Below are 16,321 nucleotides of genomic sequence, written 5' to 3' on the forward strand. Positions count from 1 at the left end.
TATACATTTCTTAAAAAGCGCAGCACAAAGCAGTAGAAGAAATACACCTCTTCTTATCAAAGATGTTTTCATTAAGTTTTGAAAACTCTTTTCACAATCTAAGTCAAAACAGGATTCCATTTAAAGTCCATCTACAGTACTTTTCACCCACATGTTCAAAAGCACGATCTGCATGATCCACAAAACGGACAAACTTTGAAATGCAAGTCAATCTGTGCACTAGTTGGCTGTCGTGGTAGTGTCATTCTCAAAACACACCAAGCCGTTCCCATAGGGGACGTTAGCCACAAGGAAGGACGTTTCAAGTAATACTGTTTCATATGGTATGCCCTCTTCAACATCTAATCCAATTTCTCTCGCCGTTCCCTTACGGTATCTATCCATCTAGTATTCATTGCTTTCTTCTCCATGCTCCCTCTTACTTCGAGCAAAATAGACCGATATGCCGATAAACAAATTCAAATGGTAACAATACAGATCAGAACAATCTCACCAAGTTTCTTGACTACGACGCTGTCGACCCAATAATTCGAAGCACTTCCTTCATATTTTCACTTATTCAAACAAGATACTCGGTCATCGCTAGACTGCAGGCCCAAACGGTATTACTGTGTGAATCTTGTCGCGATTAACTCCCAAACATCGAGGTAGACATCAAACGTGATACACAATTTGGCTCAAAGCATTAAACACTGCGAAGCTTAATTGAATCCGAGTGGCATAGTACCATCCGAACCACCTAAGTATTACAATCGCAAAATTAGAGCTTCAAAATCAGCCTTACACCAACACAATACAGTACCAATAGTCAAAAACTTCACAGATTCACTCTTACTGACTTCAAACTAGAGTAGCACTATAACTACCAAAGAATAAAATAGATTAAAATACATGAAAATTGAATTACAATTGACTGTCATTTCCTGGCAATTTTGATGACATATTTCAGCGCAACATTTCAACCAAATCGCCATACAAAAACCGAGTGTTCGAAATATGAATCTATTCGAAAACGAGATTTTTTTTTGTTGGTCAATCATGCCAAAATGGGTAGAATGTGCGATGGAAAATTAGTGAAAATCTTGGAATTTCGGTAGGAACCCGGTTCTGTTAGATACCCATGTCAATATTCTACACGGGTAAAAATGTGTTTCTCAAACCACGAATATTATGGGGCTCTGCACAAAGAACTGTCTCTATCTTTCCCTCCTTCATGAAATAAGTAAACAACAAAGCCAGTAAACGTCAAAATCTCATGCAAAATCAAAACAGTGCAGAGCCCCATTCATACAATATGAATATCCATATTCATGGCACTCATTTCAATTCAAAATATGTCAACCTTTACTCGAAATCAAAAAAAATTCAAAGCATATTTGTTGAATCTTTAACATATTTCTTGAACCTTATCTTTGAATTGCAATGAACTTATTCACCGAATAGTTAAGAGAGCAAACATAAATGATGTTTAAAAAAAACATAATGTTATTTTTGAATGACCACTATGAACAGAGTACTCCAATAACTTCTCTTAGTGTAACGAAGATACACATCCCAAGTAGCACTGGTAACAAATGCAATATTTTAGAAAAATAAAACAAATTACATTGCCGTTGCATTTCAGATAATTTGTAGCATATCTTATTGATGATTTTCAATTTTGGTTACTAAATTATTACATTGTAACTTACGCTTTGTTTACATTACACAGGTGTTGCATTTTTACTTGCATGTAACTTAACCTAAAGCTGTCAAAATGAATAAGTTACATTGAAATTGAATCTGTGGTTGCAAAGAAACAAATAACACGCTAGGTTACATACAGATTGCTAAGTCACATGTGTGTAACAGCATAAAGTTTGTTTACCATTTGTCATAGGGGAAGGGGTGAAAAAATGAACAGGATGGTAAAATGAACACCGAACTTGTTACGCATGAACAACAAATTTCAATATTTTTTATTACGCACGGATGATTTAGAGCATAAATAAGAGTGCTTTTGTTGATACGGAGATGAATTGAAGTCAGAACCACGTTCAGAAATTAAAACTGATGTAATTTTAGGCACGGAGATGTTGAGGTTTTACAATGAGGTGAATATCGTAATGATATGATGTCGAAGCAGAAACTTTTAGAACTGTTTTCGAAGGGATTATAATCATGCATAGATGTTTTTTAGGACTGTGATAAAAAAATTCAAAAATGTTTGTTTTGCTCGTGTGTTTTACCACCAACATAAAATGAAAATTTCCATAATATTTTAACGACGATCAAAGTATGTGCAAAATTTAGATGTCTCAGTCTCAATTCGTGTCGCTGCGTTAATTAACATCTCTATTTTTGATGTTGTGCGATAGAACTAGTCATAATTAATAAACAAATTAATAAATGAAGGACAATTTCTGCGAGTAGACATATCACAGAACATCGAGTTACATTTGTAATGTTCTACTTTTGTGGGGAACGCCAATCTTTGAGCCGATGACACGGAATGACGAGTGTCAAACGTCAACATTCCACCGGAAAATCGCTAGTGTTTGGAGGTGATATTTACTTCAAAATTTCGAAATCAACATCTCCAACTTAGTTCTAATAACCTCCGTCCACGAATTATTGTGGCGCGTCGATCGTCGCAAGTTTCTCGTTAAACAGTCAATCCTGTAAATGATTGTGTTTTGTTAAGCTCAATTACTTTAAGACGACAGCAGTCAGTGGCTGTCTTCTTTGTTGAAATTTGTTCTTGGATTCCAACTCCCACAGGGTCCACATAGTTTGTATTACGTGCAATAAATATGTTAAATTTGAAGTAACGCGCAAATTAGAACCTTAAAAATGTAAATTTTTCGCATCAGCATGACATTGTATCATTTTTTTAACAATAACAATTCAAGCGTGTGCTAGAATAAGGGCGTAAGTCGCATGATCGATTTCTCTTCATCGATTTTCTCTTCTGTGAATAAAAGTGACAAGATGCTGGTTTGTTAGCACTTTTTCACTTCATGACGCTAGGCAGCGATGCAATCTTGCGTTCTGAGGTTAAAAAATGCTGACAAATTTATATCTTGTCACTTTTATTCACAGAAGAGAGGATCGATGAAGAGAAATCGATTATGCGACTTACGTCCTTATTCTAGCACACGCTTGACATCAGAACAAACGCCTGTAGGTATGCATTATATATGCAGAATGAAGAGAAATCACTCATGTTAGTTAGGCCCTATTGAAGTGACAGTACAGAAATGCACAAGGGGCTACCATTAGCAACGCTGTTAATTTTTTTCCCAATTTTAGACCCACCTTCCCCCTAGTAGTCATTTGTCCATACACAAAATTTACAATTTGTATGGACCGTGGTCATTGGGCAGAATCTCTCCCTACGTGGTTTATGGATGACCCATAATCACGCATTTTTTATTGATTTATTAACCCTAGAAATACTCAAATGGATGGATGTTGTTTCTACTATTTGATAGAGAACATATTTGTATATCCGATTATAGTAAAAAAAAAACAAAGCATATTTTTCACATCTAAATCGCTATTTTCTTTATCATGGCCATATTACCCTCAGTCCCTTATATTGGCACAAATTGATCAATTTTTAAATTCAATTCGTTGTATCACCTCAGGACGCAAGATTGCATTCCTAACGTCTTGTAGTGAAGAATTGTTAACAAACCCGCATCTTGTCACCTTTATTCACAGAAGAGAGGATCGATGAAGAGAAATCGATCATGCGACTTGCGCCCTTATTATGGCACACGCTTGAATTTGCCTTCTTTCGAGCTATTTGAGCCATTTGAGCACGTCACAAACCATGTGCTTTCTTGGACGGAGCATTTAATTTTCATACTTTTGTAAGGTTCCAGTCAATTGGCTTAGAGTATTTTTACACATTATTTGATGATTTATCGCAAATTCATCGTTTTTCCCATTAAAAGCAAGACGATATCGTTTAGGTGTTCATTTTAATACCCCTTCCCCTATTGACAGCAGTGTAATTTATTGGCAGTTTCAGTATAGTTACACATCAGTTTCAAAATAACATAAGGTTTCTGGGTAACTAATGTGTAACAAACGAGTAACTTGCTGACAGTGGTCAACACTACATGTCAAAAGTTTTCATATGTATTGTGAATTTTGATATAAGAACTTTACTATTTTATGACTAGTTATTGTTTTCATAGATATTTTTCCAGTGATTAATTAAAATTGTTGAATTTACAATTTGCAGCCTCTCTAACAGCTTTCTAATAGTTGTCATCGTTTTCGATTGACTGTTCTCAAACAGTTATTCGGAAGTGTATCTGCAGCAAGATGAAATTAAATGGATATTTATGATGGGCAACCCAGAAAAACCAACTACGGGACACGAAACAACCTGATTTTAGAATCACAATCTTCACAAACACTTAAATTAAAATCAAAAACACTGCTGATTTGAGTAACAGTGTCAATTTCCTTTTTTTTATGTCAGTTCTAATGGAATAATATCTCAACAATCCAGGTATCATATGTTATTCAATATAAAATTATTATCTATTTTATGAGCGCGTCAATTTTGAGCAAGTAAAATGATTGATTTCACCACAAATTCAAATCGGCATGTTAAATCTATTATGTACTTGTGCATAATTACGCGTTCGAAAATCATACGTATTACTGTTATTGACATTTAATTCTAAAATAGTTGTTCGGTTCCAAAACTGTCAGAAAGTTCAACGCCGTTTCATTTATTTTGTCGCAGGAAAACCCATGCGTAATCAACAAATTACATAGCAGTCGCTTGTAAACTTCTTAAGTAACGAACAAACAAGTTCCACAAGGATCGACTTTTTGCGCTTTTTCAGTTACATAGCAGTATTTTTCCATGTTGCAAATGTATCATATTGTAACTATTGAATATGTGAAGTAGCCGTTGTTGTAAGCTACTTGTAACAATATGTGCTGCTTGGGATAAGAACAGTGTTGATAGACTCACACTCAAATCTCAATCAATACACTCTCCCGTGAGAGCAAACTCATTAGAGATCTGCTTCGCAAATCTCACGCAAAATGCAAAATTTGTCAATCAACTCAAACCGTAAAAAATGATTCAGTCGCAAAACCCGTCAATAACTCGTGGAACCCGAATGTTGTAGTTTACGTTACTATAATTTTACCAGGCTTACAAGAAATTATTGTCGTGAGAAAATGAACTGTGGAAACACGAGACAATGAGTTAAAAAGGTGAGCCAACTCATCCATGATTTTTGTGACTGCTGAGTTGCGTGAAAAATTAAAAAATCTCAAGCGTGAGTTATAAGAAATTGAGTTTTGCACAACACTGTTTAAGAAAGCTTAAGACGCATGAGTACTTAAGAACACAGTTTATTTGTAAATTTTTGGGTCTTAAATATTTTAATATGAACACATTTTGTATTTTGAATATTGCTTTAGCGGCCATTAGCTTATCATATAGATGTTTTTTTTATTTCAACAAATAGAAAGAACAGTGAACAGTGAACAATAACTTTGAATCAATGTTACCGATGATGAATAACAAGGAATATGGCGAAGAAAGAAGTTAAATGTGTAACACAATCTACAAAAAAAACGAAGACGATAGTTTCTTAAATTCAAAAGTATATTTTTCCTATGTTTTGAACGTACTTTTATTCAATAGTATCTATAAAATATGACGATAAAGTTACTTTCAAAGACAAAAAGTTAATTTGAACATATTATTTTTATATGACCGTTTTATTCAGATGAATTAGTCATACAAAAAACAAAGTTTACCTTGACTTATTATGGATTTTCTTTATATTTTTTTCCAAATTCTATATAATATATGAAACTATAATAAGTTGTATGAAATCATAATAAGTTGTCAAAATTTTGAAAAATAATCAAAACTTTCCATATTATTTGAGGTATTGTAGTGGATCAAGCTGATGTCTTATTACTGAAAATTATCGAATTAAGTTAAGATGTACTCTCAGATTAGCTTTCTCAGAATAGGCTTATAAAAGAATATGGCTAATATTGAAGAAAAACGCAAAAAATAATCTTAGTTTAGTAGTTTAGTATTTCATGGAAACAATTCCCTATTTGTTCTCTCTTATTATGACACTTCTCGAGTTGGAGAGAAATGGACACCCTAAACCTTACCCATAACATTAACAATTAAAGTTATTATCCGGGGACCCCACATTTGTATATCCGGCCCTGGTTTTAATTGTTTGAAATCAGGCTGGCTGTCTTGGTAGTGTCATTCTCAAAACACACCCAAGCCGTTCCCATAGGGGACTTCATCCACAAGGAAGGACGTTTCAAGTAATACTGTTTAATATGGTATACCCTCTTCAACATCTAATCCAATTTCTCACGTCGTTCCCTTACGGTACCTATCCATCTAGTATTCATTGCTTTCTTCTCCATGCTCCCTCTTACTTCGAGCAAAATAGACCGATATGCCGATAAACAAATTAAAAAAAAAAGAAATTTGAAATCAGGGATGACTGGAATTTCGATGATAACTAAAAACCAGATAACTATAGGAACAATATGATTCCAAGCACTAGAATACTGAAGTTCACATGCTTCCAACCGAAAGTATAGATATCTTTATCGTACTTCGAAAATTTCAACCAGAAATCTCAGTATTCTCAACGGATTTCATGGCTTCACGCCAATACCCTGAATGTTCAACAACGTCATCAAGATCTACAAAAACCCGCATAAATCCCGCATAAATATCAGAACTCTCATCGACATGCCAGAGTTCTGACTGGAATCCAGGATCTTCCACTGAATTTAGTACAAGGAACTCAGTGGAAAATCTTAGATTAACGATAAGTATCCAAAAAATTCCACCAAAAACTTCCAATCCAAGGATTCCAATCGGATTTTAAGAATCATAACCAAAGTTTTGGGAGTTCCTGTTAGACTCCCAGAATAAATACAATTGGAATTCCAGAATCCCTTCAATTCTCCATGAACAGTGCTATCGCTACCAAATAATTTTGAATCCTACGTGAAATTTAGATATCAGTGGAAGTTTATTCTAACCTTGCTGAACATTCCAGTTTTCTATCATGCTGAAATTTAAAGAATTTGTATTTTTTGTTTTATTTTTCCTAAACATTGTTGCCAGCTATACGAACATTTGTGCGTCGGCAGACTTTGGCATGCAACACTTCTTTCAACTTTGGTGAACATTGAATAGCTTCTTCTTCTTCTTGGAATTACATCCTCACAGAGTCTGCTTCTCAGCTTAGTGTTCAATGAGCACTTCCACAGTTATTAACTGAAAGCTTCCTTTGCCGAAGTTGCCATTTTCGCATTCGTATATTGTGTGGAAAGTACGATGAAAATAAATCCAATGACATCCTATCAGAATCCCTGGATTCCCTTAAAAATTCCAGGATCACATAGAATCATAGAACGCTTATCGGATTTCCAGAAGCACTCTAACCGAAGCTTCCAAACACATATCATAACTGGTACTAGAGTTTTTAGCGAAATGCTAAAATTACTTTTAAATCCATAGATTCTCACCGACATTTTGGAAATTTTAAACCCAAGCGGAACTTTCGGAATCCCGCTGCAATCCCAGGAGTTCTTTCTAGGTTCTATGATTCTTATTCAGGATTGTCCGATTCGGTGTCCGGTCATTTGACCAAACGACATTCGGCCAAACGACCCGAAACCCACAGACTCCTATTCAGGAAATCCATCTTAAAATTTCAGCAATCACAGCATTTCTACTAAAACCCCAGATCTCCCATCGGAATTGTAGAATTCCCGTCAGATTCCAAGAATTTCTGCGAAAATCACCAGAAATGCGAGTTTTACCAGAATCTAAGAAATGGAGGATTTCTATTGAATTCTCCGAATGTTGCTACTGGGATTACCAAACTGCGTCGAACACACAAAAAGTTTCTTCCGGGATCTACGATTTCCAAGTTGATTCCGAAAATTTTTCAAAAATGTTAGAATTCCACTTGCAACCAACATTCTTTCAGGAATCTCAAAATTCCCTTCTAAAATCTAAATACATACTAACGGATTCCTTTAATTCTGTACGAAATATAAGCATTTCATTTAAAACATAGAATAACTCAAAACCAAGTTTCACTGAAATATTAGAACTCCCATCCAAACCCCAAGCTCACTTCAAAATATAGGAATTCGTACTTCAAAATTCCAGAAATCCTATTCCAATATGAATATAGATTCAGACCACCAACTGTTATTTCTTTTCAAGCCCTCTCATTCATATTTAGATCTTTTATTGAAACTTTAGAATTCCTTTTCTTACTAGGATCCCTCGCAAAATTTGCAAATTCTGGTCGAAGTCATGGGCTTTCTATCGAAATCTCGGGATTATAACTGGAATCCAATAATTTTGAGAGAAGACGGACCTGATGTAGTGGTTAGAACACACGCCTCTCACGCTAAGGACCGAATCCCATTTCCGACATGGTCCCTTATGACAAAAAGGCTATCGTGACGACTTCCTTCGGAAGGAAACTGAAGTCGTTGGTCCCGAAATGAACTAGTCCAGAGTTGAAGATCTTGTTAAAAAGCATAAAAAAAAACAATAATTGTTTTTAATTGTTTTTTTTTTCTAGCTTTAAGCTCGAATAATTATTATTTGACCTTGAAGCCAGAAATCCTTCCAAAATTCGAGAAAATCTCCATCACAACTTCTACCAATATTTGTTTTACCTATCTCAGTTATCTTAGTTATCGGGAGTTCTGCCAACATGTCCACCAAAATTGCGAATTTCTTATCTAAATGTAAGAATTTTATTCAAAGTTCACGAATTCTCACAGAGTTCTGATCAGAGTTTTAAAACCCCCAGAATTACTATAGGGATCCATTCTCACCTGACTCTAAAAAAAACACCATAGTACCAGAAACACGTGGGCCTCGTAGCCGTTTGGTTAGTGTCGTCTGGTAGTTAATCCAATACCGGTCGCACGCGTGTACTGAGTACACGCACCTTGAAAAAAGCTCACTTTTCATACACAGCTCGAGTGAGCTGGTGCTCGCGATAGCTGAATGCATGACCGCTCATGGGAGTGTGGTTCGATTCCAGCTTCAGTCTTTGAAACTTTTTGTGTGCTGTTGCTAAATGAGTGCTAAACTAAAACTTTCATAGAATTTCCTATAGATTCAAGTGAAACTCAAGAATTCACATTAAAACTCAGACTCACATAAGAATCACAGGATTTCTACCGGAAATTCCAGAAGAACAAACGAAAAATCAGTATTATAATTGAAAACACCCACCATAAAAACCTGAACTTCTACTGCACTCCAATGTTGCAGACATTCTCTTAGATCGCAAAATCTGTAATCTGGACCGCAGAATCCCTACCTACAGCGATTGGTATTCAGAGGATGAAATTTATGAATTTGGAATAAGATAAAAACGATCTACACGAATAATCTTGTGACTGCCCAGGTAACATTATTGGTAGCTCAATAACAGCTTATTCAGCTGAAAAGAGGCTGTATATTCAGCTACCAATAATGTTACTTAGGTGATTTTAAGACCTGGGCCATCCCTCTTTCCTTTTAGAAAACACCCATATCAAGGTATATCAAACGTGCCGGGTATAGGATAAATGATAATTATCTAACTATCAGCGCAGGTTCATGGGATTTGAACCCATGGTTACGTAACGCATATTTCAAGGATATTTACAAAACCGAAATGATATCTAGACCACCAAAAATATGTGTTTACTACAAACCTGCAAGTCTACAAAAGTTAGCCTCAACGGGGCTGGGACCTCTCGAATAACCGTGTATGCTGGCTAAAATGAAATTACAGTATCTGTTTGTTAGTGGACCTATTTGAGCAGAAGATTACCAACGCGTGTAACAAAATATATTGTAATGTTTTCACACTCCAGACGAGTATCATATGAAGTGCCGAATAGTATTTGTAAGAAATTTGATTTCTAAAATATTGATGAAGCAAAAAAGAGTATGTGATTGTTGTCTAAAAAACTTTTAAACGATTAATTTATCATTTTTGTTTAAATGTACATGAAACGACAATGAACAAATGAACAACAGAAGAAAGCTCTGGACGGTCTAGTGAAATTTTCTAGAAACGGTTTATCTTTCATCCAAACAAATTCTAGAGAAATAGCACTAACAATAACACAAACATTGCAATGCGCAACGAAATGCACATCACATAAATATGCATCGCCAAATGGCAACGGTGACCCACTTCTTCGCAGTCAGTCACATATTGAGCTACGCACGATTTGCATTCTCGGCGCAAGTCAGCTCAGTATCACATGCTCGTAACTGTCATCGGTGCTAAACGTTTCCGAACGTCAAGGATATCAAGTTACACAGTTTATTACGGTCTGGGTTTTGAAACAGAAGATATCATCTCCCATATCGAATGTGTCTCCAAACTGACTGGAATTCCAATCAACTTGCACCACCGAGAAGGAAATTGAATTGCTGCATACGATTCTATACCAAGTACCCGAAACGCATTTAACCGAATGCGACAATTACTCGAATGAGACATAAACACCCTATGTCTTATAGGATTGTGCTTCTTTTCCTCGAATGTCGTTTCCCCGAATGTCGCTTCCCCGATCGCCAATTCCCCGAATCATCCGTTTCCCCGAAAAGTGGAGCAGTTCAAATAGCTCCATAATAGTTTTCAGTGGCAGGATGGTGAATTAGAAAGAACGATAAGCAATCAAATGAAGGAGGTATTTGGTCATTCTTGCCAAAAATGCTGAGGACGGCAAAACTTGTAAGAAATGCCAATAAAATAAAAAGAGTGCAAAGCAGATGAACAGTATGTTCACCACCCTGAAATGTATAAAGATATGACAATTATGAGTTCCAAAAACTTTTACGGGAAGTGGGTTATTCGGGGAAACAGGATATTCGGGAAACTGGCGTTCGGGGAAACGACATTCGAATCCCATCCCTCATACAGCTACTTACAGACCCCAAATTATACTCTTTTCATAAGAAATGCTGAACCGTTGAAATGGTTGGTCCCAATGTGGTCTAGTCTACGGTTTGTTGAAGGTGACTCTAAAAGTAAATTTTACTCTTCGGCAGTTTGGAAAAGTTTTATCTCGAGCGATATTATCGTGGTCCAGAAAGTCAAACACTAGATAAGATTTATGGTCATGGCGAATCCCAATTATATGTTTTAAGAATCATTGATGACCCTGTCTTACCCATTGGGGTATATGTTGCATTCGGATTAACGACGTTCGGGTAAATGGCTTTTGGAGCATTTGTTATAGAATAGCTGCATACATAACAATCAATAAACAAATGTTAACAATACTCACCATGCAGCCGGGCGTGCTCGAGTTCGACCTGCTGGAACGACACCATGCTCGGGTCCTGCCGGATCTTCGTGGGCAGAGTTCGCCATAGTTCCAGCGATGCCTCGGTCACCTCACTAATGGGAACAACGGAAACGGTTCGCTTTCGTTTACTTTTCTTCTTGCGCTTCGTTTCCGGAACGCCGACGCCACTTGGTTCACCCGACGAACTGGTCGTGGAAATTTCCCCCGCCGAAGGACTGGCCGGCGACAGAACTATGGTCGGGGACGACACCGATCCGCCGGTCGTAGAAGTCTCGGTTGTGTCCGAGGGCGGATTTCGTCGTCGCCGGAAGAGGTTCAACTTGTCTAGGTAGTCCATTTCTGTGAAGGCCGTGCGACCTTCTAACTCTTAGCACTTAGATTTAAAGTTTTTCAACACTTCAGCATTTAAAAGTCTTCACGGTGCACACACCATTCCGACTCGCGGACGGTCTCTGCTGAATAAATATTGCTATGACTTTCAATTAAATACACAAATGGCTTCTACGGAAAAGCCAACAGCGGCTTTCCTTCCGCACGTCCATTACAGGCGGTATTTTCTTTGCAAATAACGAGCATGACGGGCGGCGAAGAAAAAGGACTGTTGCTTCAAGTGATTGCGAAGCCAACCGACGTCGACGCGAATGGCGATGGCCACGATTCGGAAGGAGTCAGATACGTCGGTGGGGGGCTGATGATGCAGTGCTTTGATTAGGGCGGTTCTTCGTGTGCCAAAGATGGGTCGAACATTTGAGACGTAGAATTATTCTTAGCAATCAGTTTTGAAGATGACAATCATTACTGTATCTCCTTTTGATTACGTTTGCGAACATTCAATAATATGCGTTGAACTTCTTACATTTTCGCGCGGTATCAAATAAGTTGGTGCATTACTAACAGAAAATACAATTTGGAAACTGAAATTTGCATACAAAAAGGGGTCAAACTAGATCGAAGAATATGTTTTCAATCTATATGTAAACATACAATCATCTCATTGAATATTTTATATAATTCTAAATTTACTTCCTAACAGATTCACCAATTATGATTATAGTACCAATTACACAGCGTAACAAAAATTAAATTCGACGTATCTCAAGGATCAAATTATGTGTCTTTAGTAGATTGGGGGTTGCTGAATCTGATGACGTTCTCAGAAATTTTCAAGCATGTTACAATTTTCAGCTACACTGCCCATAACTGCATATTTGTAACATTCGACAATAGTAGGCATTGAGTAAATAGAATACCAAGTGTGCATTTTATGGCAGTATGGGAGGAAACTAAAATTTCTAAAAAATACCAGAAATTCAAAATTGCTTATTTGAGGCTGATATTTTGTACAACTCATATCGCCTACTAGGTGAATATTCCGAAAATAATTCTGATAGAAATTTCATTGCTATTACATTACGAGGCTCATTTATAATCTCAATGTGACTGTTATGCGGTTATGATTACCAATGCACAGTGGTCCAGGAATCAGTTTTACGCGGAAAGATGCATTTTGAGCTTTAGAATGAAACATTAGACAAAAACGGTCTTCTACAAAGTTGTTTGTATTAGTTAAGCCCTTTGTTTGATGTTATTGAAAATTAGGGTGGACCACATTTTCATAGAAATTGTGTAACTAACTTTCTTATTTGTAGAAATTATATTATACATGCTTCAGCAAAGTTGTAGACCATTCAATTTTAAGCAACTTTGCCAAAAAAAGTTTTTTTGTATCTCTTGAATTGACCGATTTAGAGCTTTTTTCCTACGGTGACATAGGGTGGTCCGAACAAAACTGGTTTTCTGGCTCTAGAGTTTTCAATTCAAATTTCGCATCAAAGTAGTCTATGAAACACTTTTAGAGCTTTGAAAAATGCGTAATTTGGTGAGTGAAGAAACTCGCTATCTCCTTCCGTTTAGGAGTTATTGTTGTTTTTCTCTCAAAAACATGCCTACTTTGATTGTGAATATCTCTGATTGGGGCAAACATAAAAAATATCTTTTGACGGCATTCAAAAGACAAAATAAAATTGTATATTATATCAAAAAATTACAGATGTGTTATTTTTGTAACTCTAATAAAATGCCTTGAAAAACAAAGGATTTTAAGCAGAAAAACTTTAATAACTTTTGAACTAAAATAGATATTATCAATATTTTTGCATGAAAATTTGCGTTTTATTAAGTTCTCCAAGTCGTTCATAGACCGCTTTGACGAGAAATCCGAAATAAGAAAGATAGGGCTCTAAAACTATTTGAAGATTTTCATAGTATGTATTTTTCTATTATTTTGCATTTTGGGCATGAAAATGAAATTTTAGACAAAAATGATCTTCTACAAAATAGTTTCTAAAAATGTAAGCTTACATACTGTGTCATTTGAAACTAGGGTGGTCCACAATATAACACATATCATATAATCAACTTTTTTATTTGCAAAAATACTGGTATATGCTCTTAAGCAAAGCGGTAGAACTTGAAATTTTGATCAACTTTGCCAAAAAAAGTTTTTCTGTAGCTCAAAATTTGACAAATCCAGAGCATTTTTTCCTAATCATCGCAGGGTGGTCCAACAAAAATAAGTTTTTCAACTCTAGTTTTTTTAATATTATTTTCTCGTCAAAGTCGTCTATGAACGACTTTTAAAACTTAACAAAACGCAAATTTTCATGCAAAAAGATTGTTGATATCTTTTTTAGTTCAAAAGTTATTAAAGTTTTTGTGATAAAAAATAATTAATTTTCAAGACGTTTTATTCGAGTTACAAAAATAACACATCTGTAATTTTTTGATATAATATACAATTTTATTTTGTTTTTTCAATGCCGTCAAAAGATATTTTTTATGTTTGCCCCAATCAGAGATATTCACAATCAAAGTAGGCATGTTTTTGAGAGAAAAACAACAATAACTCCTAAACGGAAGGAGATAGCGAGTTTCTTCACTCACCAAATTACGCATTTTTCAAAGCTCTAAAAGTGTTTCATAGACTACTTTGATGAGAAATGTGAATTGAAAACTCTAGAGCCAGAAAACCAGTTTTGTTCGGACCACCCTATGTCACCGTAGGAAAAAAGCTCTAAATCGGTCAATTTAAGAGATACAAAAAAAACTTTTTTTGGCAAAGTTGCTTGAAATTGAATGGTCTACAACTTTGCTGAAGCATGTATAATATAATTTCTACAAATAAGAAAGTTAGTTACACAATTTCTATGAAAATGTGGTCCACCCTAATTTTCAATAAAACCAAACAAAGGGCTCAGCTAATACAAACAACTTTGTAGAAGACCGTTTTTGTCTAATGTTTCATTCTAAAGCTCAAAATGTATTTTTCCGCGTAAAACTGATTCCTGGACCATAGTGCAATGTGACAAAACAACTTGGTATTTTTTTCGAATTTTCTAGAACAATCTCACATATTTCAATAAGTTGGACGAAAGTATTTATCATTTGATGACTCTCCATGTTATTAACTCCAATTTGACAAAAATGTCGAATGTGACTGTTATGCAGTTATGGGCAGTACAGGTCGCCAAAGTTGTATAAAACACTAGTTTTTTAGATATTCACAAAATTCTTCGATTTCTTCTATATGACAAAATACAATACTTTTCAAAACTATAAAAAATAACTTTTGAGCATCGAAAATATTATGAACTTTATTGATAAGTATTGTTATACACGTGAAGTTTGAATTCTGTGGCAAATTATGCAAATAAATTGCCATACAAGCTGTCAAACTTGTATGCAAGTTGGCTGAAATAGTCAAATTTCGCGTTTCTAGCAGCCAATATCTCAAAAACTAAACATGCCAAATCATGCTCACGTTTCAAAAACGCGGGTAAAATTTTATTTTCATTCATACTGTAACAAATTGCATCCATAATTGGTACATCTACCCTAAATGTTTTGTGGAGCTGGTTTCAAAAAAGGGTTAGAATCTAAAGGGAGATCACTTTCTGCATTATAAAGAAACAAAAAAAGGTTTTGTAATAGTGTGAAGAACACTTAAAACCCGATGATCTCGTCAGGACGATACAATCTTCCCAAGAGTTGCCAAGAATTCAAAGAGTATTAAAAGATGCATTAAGAAATCCACAGAAGAAACAGTTCGAGAAATTCAGGATTCAATACTTCTACAGTATTTCGTCAAAAACCTTCCAGAAGCTTATCCAACACTCTTCACCAAATACTTATAATATGCTTAGTGTCCAAGGCTAATTAGCCTTTACGTTACCGACCACCGACATGGCATTTTCAAATAGCTGCCATTTCATCAATTTCCATTCGATTTTTTTGAAACCACCTTCAGTTGACTTTAAAAGGTTCATGTTATTTGTCATTTATGGACAATGCTGAATTCAGAACCAGATATTCCGGATTGTACTGGGGTCATGAGGGTGCCAAATTTTGTAAATTTTATTATATTTTAATTCATTGCAGTCACAGCACCGAAATTTTTATGTAAAACTTAAGATAATGATCGATTGGCATCATTTAAACATAATTTGAATTAGTGGACCGTTCCAGAACAGCGTAGTCAGTTCCGTCAGGGCCCCTTCGGGGACATTTCCATTTCATGTCCAAAACATACCGTGCGACGTCTCAATCATCGTGAATTCGAGAGAACATGTGAGTAAAAGAAGAAAAAACGGCAGTGCGCATCGTACCTTCGTGCTGTGCGTACACGAATTCTCTCTGCTCTTGGAAGTTTTCTTAAAAACTACCTAAAGCAATTAAACAGTACTTTTCAGTGCTACATAAACAGTACTTTTCAGTGCTAAAATTAATAACGGTACTTTTTAGTGCTACTAAAACAGTACTTTTCAGTACTATTTTTTCTACTATTGATCCCTTTACGATCCTTGTTTGGACCCGTGCCTTCGATTTTTCGTTGGACCCGTTGGCGAAAGCTAGCGGTGGTAATCCTTCTTGGACACCGTCTTGGGAAAAAACCTCTCGAAGG

General features: G+C 35.8%; 1 protein-coding gene across 9 annotated transcripts in view; it reads right to left on the reverse strand.

Annotated features, from left to right (window-relative positions):
* LOC5569869 (P protein) overlaps nt 1-16,321 on the reverse strand; it is a 118,725-nt gene that overhangs the window by 17,799 nt on the left and 84,605 nt on the right. For 2 of the 9 annotated variants that reach the window (XM_021847742.1, XM_021847741.1), the window contains exons 2-3: nt 11,341-11,813; nt 9,751-9,813 (exon numbers count right to left, since the gene is read on the reverse strand). In XM_021847742.1, coding sequence (XP_021703434.1) covers nt 9,751-9,813; nt 11,341-11,698 — 421 coding nt within the window. In that variant the 5' untranslated portion in view covers nt 11,699-11,813. Of the gene's footprint in view, nt 1-9,750; nt 9,814-11,340; nt 11,831-16,321 lie in introns of all 9 variants that reach the window. The other 7 variants (XM_021847740.1, XM_021847739.1, XM_021847738.1 and 4 more) reach the window with 5 other exon arrangements.

This window comes from Aedes aegypti, chromosome 2, assembly GCF_002204515.2.
Source record: "Aedes aegypti strain LVP_AGWG chromosome 2, AaegL5.0 Primary Assembly, whole genome shotgun sequence".
Taxonomy (NCBI): domain Eukaryota; kingdom Metazoa; phylum Arthropoda; class Insecta; order Diptera; family Culicidae; genus Aedes; species Aedes aegypti.